We start from the raw sequence: 10,266 nt of genomic DNA, 5'->3' as shown, positions 1-10,266 counted from the left end.
CATTTTAAATATGCATTAATATATATGAATATAAAATATGGTTATCCCAAAACATAATACTTTGATTCCAGAATATGTGCATATCAAGAGGGCCTGACTTCCTAGCTCTCTTAGCAGCAACAGATACTGAACTTGGTGGGAGGCACTGACTACACTTATATGAAAGGGACTGAGAAGAAAGCCTCTTGATAGCTAGTCTAGATCTTTTTAGCTCCGTATCTTCAACTTCCTGTCTTGCATCCACACTAGGTCTACTAGGTCACATACACACTACAGTTCCCTGATGGCCTGGTTCCTCTGGACAACATACATTCTGTTGAACTCAATTAAGTTGCCACAAGATAAAACACATCACACAATATCCTCTGATCCAATACATGAGATATAATTTGCCCATCTAGACAACACAAAATCCTGTAAACATTCATCCTTTAAGAATAGTCATAACAACCTGTAATATGTGCAGAGAGGAATCTTAACATCCACCACCATGTTCTCTCAGCTGCCTCCTCTTCATTCCAGCAGACCCTCCTCTCTAATACTTTTCTCCCACCCATCCTTCCTTGTTGTCCAATGACAGGCCTCATTCTATCCTGTACCTGCCTTCATCAGGATATGACATCAACCTACAAGTGAGTGACGATTAAAGAAAGAAGAGACAATAAGTGAGCATTATGGCATGACTTCAGCCAGTGATAAAGAGGGTTTAAATTTTCCTGCTCTGATTTTATACCATTCTAGGTACTTGCAAACAATAGAGTCAGTTCTTAGTTCAAAGACAAAGTAATCAAACAAGGCAATAAACAAAGTCCCATACTCATTGTGTCTAGGGGCTTAACAAGAAGACCAAGATAAAAGGAATGCCATACAGTCCTTGTCTGTATTCACCTTAAGCCTTGCATTAGCCCAGATGTAAATATTTTTATCTGAGTCTACACTCCTAGCTTAGTGTAAATATACTTTCCAGTAGCCTAAAAGCAGCATCAAGGGCTCTCCACAGGAAAGGAAAGACTTTTTTAACAGAACATCATTAGGACATGATCGAAGATCAACAATTAATAAATGTTACCTCACGAAATGAAGAAGCTTTTATTTTTATGCCCAATTTTCAGATACCTGAAGATCACAAAGGAGCTAATTCCTATGTAAAACACATAAGGATCTTTATTGTGAAGTTTAGAGGAAGGTCTCCCACCATCCCCTTTGCAATTGGTCAGAGTGAAAGCCCAGAGTCAAGGGGTTCAGGGATTTTATTGTGGTTAGAACAAATGAATTTCTATACATTTCAGAAAGTTAATATTTTAAAAACTGCATTTCTGATGTTATCTGCAGGATCTGAACAGAGAGAGTAACCAACTGACAAATAAGAAGTTCAGGATATCTATTCTCTACGGGTTATCTCTATGTACCTTGGTCCTGCCATTGTAGACTTATTAGTAGTTGCTACGGGAGGTGGATTGCTATAGAACATTTACTTAGCTGTACTTTGTGATTTTTTTCCCTGGTATTGGAGTTTAGACCCTGCTTTAAAAAAAGTGTAGTATCTTCAAAAATGAAGTTGGTTGTGCTTTATACTAAATCATCATTCATTCAAAGAAAATTGAAGCCTATATAATGGAAAAAGATTTCTCACAGTTTTACATTCAGTAGAGAGCTAATATTCAAAATATTTTAAAAACTCAAGAAACTACATATCAAGAAAACAAAGAACCCACTCAATAAATTTATATAGTTCTAACAGCGAACTCTTAGAAGAGGAAATTCAAATGGCTGAGAAACATTTTAAAAAATGTCTAACACAACTACCTATCAGGGAAACAAAAGTTGATTTTCTTACTGGTGGGAATCCAAATGTACAGTCATGAAAATCAATGTTATAGTTCCTCCGGAAAATGGAATCTACCTCAAGATCCAGCTATATCATTCTGTGACATATTTCTAAATGCTGCTTTACCTCACCACAGAGAACCTTCATGAAGTTTACTCATTGTGTTCTATATATAAGAGTTAGAAATGTAAAACAATCATAGTGTGCCTCAATAAATTATAGTTGTTTGCTTAATTACATTATATTTGATACATTTTAAGGTTGCTTTGTGAGATTATTATTCGACTTTCATGTATATAAGCTGTTTGTTTAAGGTATGATGTACAGTTTTAGTTCTGTGGCTCTAATGATTTTTTCTATTTTATTAGTAGCTTCTCTTCTAGATTATAATGAAAGTAATTTAATAAAATCTGTGTTGTCTGCTGTAATAATTTTATAATTTTGTGAATATTATTCATACTTGATACATGACCATATATAAGATTTGCTGAAAATATAGGAAGAAAAACTGCTAAGCACTTAAGGAAAGATCAATTGCTATTCCTAAACATAAGATCATTAAATCTAAGGATGTGGTTATTTGTCAGTAAATACTCAGCAGACTGATAAATAAATCAATGGACAAAAAATTAAAAGAAATTTATCCTCATGAATTTTGCCCCACAGATTCCATACATAAATAATACATACAGCACAGTATTTAACCCTTGTGATTTTGATATACTTTTTATTGATTTTACATCCATAATTTTTTTATTTTATAACATCTCCAAAATACTATCAAAACTATGTAAATTAATCCACAACTATCCATAGCTCGTCTTTTATTCTTCTTTCATGATTTCAAGGCTTTCATAAATATTCATAAAATTGCAGAATGCTAATGTAAGAAATATCTGGTAAATGTACACAATGGGACATTAGCCATGTGTTAAACATGATTCTTAATAATGGAAATGGGAGTGTTCCTGACCCTTTGCCCGCTTGTGGTATTTTTTCCCTTCTTTTAAGTTGCCTCACCCAGCCTTGATATGAATAATCAATTCAATTAATATCACTGCTGTTTTTTTGAAGAGAAATGAAATAGCAGTTGGTCTGGGAGAAAGGTGGAAATTAGAGATGCAGAAAGGATGCAGTGGAAATGTATTGCATGAAAGAAGAATAAAGAAAAAATATTAAAATGACAAGTGCTCCACTATGTTCATATCAGCCTTATTTATAATAGCCAGAAGCTGGAAAAAACCCAGATGCCCTTCAACAGAAAAATGGATACAGAAAATGTGGTACATCTACACAATGGAATATTACTCAGCTATCAAAAACAATGACTTTATGAAATTCATAGGCAAATGGATGGAACTGAAAACTATCATCCTGAGTGAGGTAACCCGATCACAGGAAAAGACACATGGTATGCACTCATTGATAAGTGGCTATTAGCCCAAATGCTCAATTACCCTAGATGCACAGAACAAATGAAACTCAAGAAGGATGACCAAAATGCGAATGCTTCAGTCCTTCTTTAAAAGGGGAACAAGAATACCCTTGGGAGGGAATAGGGAGGCAAAGTTTACAATCGAGGCAGAAGGAACACCTGTTCAGAGCCTTCTCCAAATGTGGCCCATACATATACAGCCACCCAATTAGATAAGATGGATGAAGCAAAGAAGTGCTGGCTGATAGGAACCGGATGTAGATCTCTCCTGAGAAACACAGCCAGAATACAGCAAATACATAGGCGAATGCCATCAGCAAACCACTGAACTGAGAACGGGACCCATGTTGAAGGAATCAGAGAAAGGACTGAAAGAGCTTGAAGGGGCTTGAAACCCCATATGAACAACAATGCCAACCAACCAGAGCTTCCAGGGACTAAGCCACTACCCAAAGACTATACATGGACTGACGCTGGGCTCCAACCTCATAGGTAGCAATGAATAGCCTAGTAAGAGCACCAGTGGAAGGGGAAGCCCTTGCTCTTGCCAAGACTGAAGGCCCAGTGAACATGATTTTTGGGGGAGGCGGTAATGGGGGGAAGGATGGGGAGGGAAACACTCATAGAGAAGGGGAGGGAAAGGGGCTAGGGGTATTTTGCCCCAGAAACCGGAAAAGGGAATAACAAATGAAATGTAAATAAGAAATACCCAAATCAACAAAGATGAAAAAAATATTAAAAGGAAACAATGAAATGATGCAGGTAAATGCATGGAACTAGAAAAAAGTCATCCCAATTGGACTAACCCAGATCCTAAAAAAACTAATCTGCTATGTATTTACTTAAAAGTGAATATTAGCTTAAATTAGTCAGCAATAACTGGGGTAAAATTCATAGAACCAAACAAGTTAGGTATACAGTAAGAGAGTAGGTTGGGACAGCAGAGAACATTGGAAAAATGAAATAGAACAAATAGTTACCAGTGGAAAGCTGGACTGGAATGGGAGGATTATTAAGTGAGGTGATTCAGAAAAGAGGGGAACAGAGAGGGATTATGGAGAGAGATGGCTAAAAATGAGGACCTTAGAAAGAGCATTATGAAAATCTAATTTGATAGATATTCTTTATTTACACACACACACACACACACACACACACACACACACACACACACACAAAGAGACAATCTACAGAAAATCATCAAGCAATGGAGGAGAAAGAATCCTAATTTGCCACATGTTGTCATCAAGTTATGTTCCCAGTACAAGGATTGGGTTATGTCAAAGGGAAATTTTTGCCCAAGAGGTCCCATGTAAACTCCTAAAACCATCAAGGACATTGGCAATACAATAAGTTGCTCTCCAAAAACTGACAGCTAATTATCACTGCTGAAGATAAACATACAGTACATCTCATTAGACATGGGAATGTTAAGCTAGTGCATAAAAGTAACATAACTCCTACATTGTAGTGTATTTGTTACAGAAAACTACCTTCAGGTTAGCAAAGCAGAAATGTAAACAGCAATGTAGCCACAAATACTTCAATATAAAATTGTGTCCCAGCTGCAATATTTGCTAGGTTTATGGCTACACAAACTGTGAGAATAACTGACCAGTGTGTGATTTGACTTAAGGCTGTCTCAATGAGATGGACCCCATACTCCCCATTGCCGAGCTAATCACAAATGTGCAAGTACATAGCTCTGGGACCTAGGATAAAACCAGATATTACTGTTCTAACATTTTTATTTAAATAAAAAGATTTTAAGACTCCTTATGAAAATCTGCTATATTTACAGATCTGTGTCTTGCTCATCCATCATCAAATCTTCTCCATGGAGCATATGGGACAAAATACAAAACCCACAGCCAGATATTATGTAAAAAGTGAGACCATGGAACTATCAGCTTAAACTGGGTGTCTCTGTCTAAACCTTTTCTCTGACCTCAGGGAGTCCTATGTCAGAGGAAGAAAATAGTATAAAAGCCAGAGGTGATAGAAGACACAAAGAGAATATCAACCTGGTCGGTGCACCAATGAATTCACAGAGAGTGAGTTAGCATGCATGCATCTATATAGTTCTCACCATAAAGCATACTGGAGCTAAAATGAGAGGGGACACATGTGTCTATCTCTAACTTAGAAAGAATCTCTAACTGATAACCACTGTTAAGCATAAGATTAGTTTCCTCCAAGGAAGTCTGTCAGGGTAAACGAATTACTCTTAAAGGAAGAATGCACGCCCACATGCCCATAAGTAGATGGCCAAGGGAAAACAAACTTACAGGTATCCATACAGATAACTTACCTCATATTTTTTGTCAGAGGTTTAATTGTTCTAATATATGTGTGGATATGTTTATGTCTATGTCTCTGTATATTATGTACACGCATATTGTATATATGTATATGTATATATAAATATGTTTGTGTGTATTTTTCTATCTTATCTCTATATAAGTCATTGTTTAAATATATTACTGCTTTCATTCTGTACATTTGAGCTTCATCAGTGTTTGGGAAAGTAGGACTAATTCTATACCTGCTGTGTGTGTGTGTGTGTGTGTGTGTGTGTGAGTGTGTGTGTGTGTGTGTGTGTGCATTCATGCATAAATGTTTCTTTTTATTTGGTCAATTTTCTTCCTCTAGAAAATTCAGATAAATACTCATTCCTTTTATATTTAAATATGAAAGAAATTCTTAATATTACTTTCTTCACAGCCTCCTTTATCTGTTTGTTTCTAAGGCTATAAATGATAGGATTTAAGAATGGTGGAACAATGGTATAAAACACAGAAAGAGTCATCTCCTTAACTACTTCAAATGTTACTACTGGAGGTCTTAAATACACATAGGCAGCAGAACTAAAAAACATAGACACGACAATAATGTGAGGGACACAGGTGGAAAAGGCTTTTCCTCGCTCCCTTTTGACAGGAACCTTCAACACAGCTGATAATATGCGAACATATGAAATGGCAATGAAGGCAAAGCAGGTACCACTGAGCCCAAAGGCAGTCAAAAAAAGTAAGAGTTTGTTGCTAAATGTGTCAGAGCAAGAAAGCCTCAACAAAGAGGGGATATCACAGAAGAACTGAGGGACTACATTAGAGTGACAAAAGGACAGCTGGAAGGTTTTGAAAGTGTGTACACTTGCAAGGACAAGAGAGATAAATAAGGAAGCCAGTGTCATCTGAACACAGAATTGATGGTTCATGATCACAGCATAGAGGAGAGGCTTGCAGATGGCCACATAGCGGTCCTGGGACATGATGGTAAGAAACTGAATCTCTATACATGCACAAAAGAAGAATAAAAAGACCTGTGCTGCACATCCGGCCACAGAAATGTTCCTGTGATCAGTGAGAGAGTTGATACAAGCATTTGGCACAGTAACAGATACATAGCCCATGTCTAAAATGGACAGATTCCTGAGGAAGAAGTACATGGGTGTATTCAGGGTATGGTCAACTGTAGTAGCAATGATGATGATAAGGTTCCCTAACAGACTGCCAATATACACCAACAGGAACAGCATACTAAGTAGGATTCTGGGCTCCCAAGTCTCAGCAAAAAATTCCAGTAGGAACTCAGTCACCAGGGTGGAGTTGACCATAATCTCAAATTACAGGTTTATCTGAAAGAGAAAAGCAGCAACTGAGAAAATTTAATTGATAGATCACTAGTATTTCTCTTAAAACTCTTACTTTTCCCTCTATACCTGGACTTCATGTGCCAAAAATCAAGTATTTTTCATGGTATGCATATGAATTTATTATGCTTACATAAACTTGTTTACTGTGTTCTCCTGTATTTCTTCCTTTTATTATTGGATATTTATTTAATTACATTTCAAATGTTATCCCCTTTCCACATCTCCAGTACATAAAACACCCTAAGCCATCCCCTCTCCCCCTTCTTGTATGAGGGTGATCAACCTCACAAGAATCCATGCCTTCCTGCCTCCCTAAGCTGACATTCCCCTATACTTCGTGGTTCAGCCTTGGCAAGACCAAATGTTTCTCCTCCCATTGGTCCCCAGCAAGGCCATTCTTTTGCTACATACGCAGCTGTAGCCATGGGATTGCCCATGCGTACTCTTTGTGTGGTGGTTTAGTTCCTGGGAGCTCTGGTTGGTTGGTATTTTTGTTTTTATGGGGTTGCAAGCCCCTTCAGCTCCTTCAATCCTTTATCTAACTCCTCCAATGGAGACTCCATTCTCAGTTCAATGGTTGGCTGCAAGCCTTCGCCTTTGTATTTGTTACTGTCCGGCAGAGCCTCTCAGGACACAGGTATATCAGTCAGGCTCCTGTTGGCATGCACTTATTGGCATCAGCAATACTGTTTGTCTGGATTTGGTGGCTGTATGTATATGGGCTGGATCCCCAGGTGGGACAGGCTCTGAATGGCCATTCCTCAGTCTCTGCTCCGAACTTTGTCTCCAATATCTTCTCCTCTGAAGATTTCTGTTCCCCCTTTTAAGAAGGACTGAAGCATCTGCACCATGGTCATCCTTCCTCTATAGCTTCATGTGGTCTGTGGATGATATCTTGGCTTATTTGAACTGTTGGGCTAATATCTACTTATCAGTGAATATATACCATATGTCTTTTTTTGTGATTGGGTTACCTCCCACAGTATGATATTTTCTAGTTCCATCCATTTGCCTATGAATTTCATGAAGTCATTGTTTTTGATAGTTGAGTAGCATTCCATTGTGTAGATGTACCACATTTTCTGTATCTATTCCTCTATTGAAAGGAACCTGGATTCTTTCGAGCTTCTGTCTATTACAACAAATAAGACTGCTATGAACATGGTGGAACATGTGTCTTTGTTGTATGCTCCAAGCATCTTTTGGTTATATGCCCAGGAGAGGTAGAGTTGGCTACTCAGGTAGTACAATGTCCAATTTTCTGAGGAACCTCCAGACTGATTTCCAGAGAGGTTGTACCTGTTTGCGATCTAACCAGCAATGGAGGAATGTTCCTCTTTCTCCACATTCTCCCAGGCATTAGCTGTCCTCTGAGTTTTTTATCTTAGCCATTCTGACTGGTGTGAAGTGGAATCTCATGGTTGTTTTGATTTGCATTTACCTGATGGCTAAGGATGTTTAGAATTTCTTTAGTTATTTAGCCATTTAACATTTCTCAGCTGAGAATTCTTTGGTTAGCTCTGTACCCCACTTTTAATAGGGTTATTTGATTCTCCGGAGGCTATCATTTTTAGTTCTTTGTATATAATGGTTAATAATCCTTATCGGATTTAGGTTTGATAAAGATCTTTTTCCAATCTGATGGTTATTGTTGTGTCCTAATGACATTGTCCTTTGTCTTATAGAGCTTTGCAATTAAGGAGAGATATTTATGTCCTTCTTCAAGTCCTCTGTCATGCTCAAAAGATGGGATTTTAGATCTGAATCTTGCTTTTCAGGTGTGTTGAGGTACCTAGGGCATGGTGTTGGGATTGCAAGCTGGTACAACCACTCTGGAAATTAGTCTAGTGGTTCCTTAGAAAATTGGAAACTGGAGTCAGTTGTACCAGTCCTGGGCATATACTGAAAAGAAGCTCCAAGTACAACAAGGGCACATCATCCACTATGTTTTTAGCAAAGATATTTAAAATAGGCAGGAACTCAAATCAACCAAAATGTACCTTAACTGAAGAATGGATACAGACCTGAGGTACATTTCCATAAAGCAGTATTACTCAGCTTTAAAATAATTTCATCAAATTCACAGACAAATGGATGGAACTTGAAAATATCATCCTGAGTGAGGTAACTCAGTCATAAGAACTCACATGATATGTACTCAACTGATAAGTGGATATTAGCAAAAGCAAGCAAACAAAAACCAACAAAACAAAACAAACAAACAAACAAAAAACTTGGCATACCCACAATGCAACTCAAAGGTCATATGAAACCCAAAAAAGAAGGAAGACCACACCAAAACGTGGATGCTACTATCCTTCTCAGAAAGGGGGAGTAAATAATCTCAGGAGGTAAAGAGGTGGTAGGTAAAGTGATCTGGTAGTAAGAGAACAAGGAGAGGAAAAGTAAGCCAATTTAGATGTGGGCAGAGATGGAAAAGAAGTACAGAGGTAAAGAATTTGAAAGTATGTGGGTAGCAGTAAGGGATGGCTATTAGTAAGTTCCAGATGTCAGGGACCCAAGAGTTCCCAGGACACAGCAGAGAGGACACTAGCCAATATATACAACAAAAGGAGGGATAGAACCTGTAGAGACCATATCTATTTGATAGGCATGGCCCCGAGACACCCACCCACCTCAAAAATAATAATGCAGAATTCCTCCTTTTAAAGGAAGTGCAAGGACAAAGAGTGGAACAGGGTCTGAAAAAAGGCCATCCAAAGACTGCCCTGCCTAGGGAACCATCCTGTCTGCACACAGCAAATACAAATATTATTGCTGTGCCAAGCAGTACATGCTGAATGCCTGGTATAGCTGTCCCCTGAGAAGTTCTGCCAGAACCTAATACATATGTAATGCTCACAGCCAACTATCAGATTGAGCACAGATACCCCAGTGGAGGACTTGGCAAGAACTAAATAAGCTGAAGGGGTTTGCAACCCCTTAGATTGAACAACAATATCAACCAACTAGACAACTGAAAGCTCCAAAAGAGTAAACCACCAACCACAGAATAAGTATAGGGGGACACAAGGCTCCAGCTGGATATAGAGCAGAGGTTCCTTTATCTGGCATCAATGGAAGGGGACACCTTGGTGCTGTGGAAACTGGATGACTGAGCCTAGGAAAAGGCTGGAGGCTGCTGCAGGAATCAGTAAGCAGAAAGGGTGTGGAGGTAGGGAATGAAGGTTTGTGTAGTGGAAACTTTGAAGGGGGATATCATTGGAAATGTAAATAAATACAATACGAAAAACTGTTTATGTATTTATTAGCTTATGTACATTTACATATGAAATGCATTTATGTTGTATGATTATTTCATATAGACACATATATGGATACCCA

General features: G+C 38.1%; 1 protein-coding gene across 1 annotated transcript; it reads right to left on the bottom strand.

The window, feature by feature from the left end:
* Window positions 1-5,889: 5,889 nt before the first annotated feature.
* Window positions 5,890-6,882, bottom strand: Or14c40 (olfactory receptor family 14 subfamily C member 40). The gene has a single exon (NM_001000692.1). The coding sequence runs from the start codon at window positions 6,880-6,882 to the stop codon at window positions 5,890-5,892; it is 993 nt and encodes a 330-aa protein (NP_001000692.1).
* Window positions 6,883-10,266: the final 3,384 nt, after the last annotated feature.

Source organism: Rattus norvegicus, chromosome 1 (genome assembly GCF_036323735.1).
Source record: "Rattus norvegicus strain BN/NHsdMcwi chromosome 1, GRCr8, whole genome shotgun sequence".
Lineage (NCBI taxonomy): Eukaryota > Metazoa > Chordata > Mammalia > Rodentia > Muridae > Rattus > Rattus norvegicus.
Note: the sequence above shows the minus strand (reverse complement) of the source record. Positions and strands in the feature narration are given on the sequence as shown.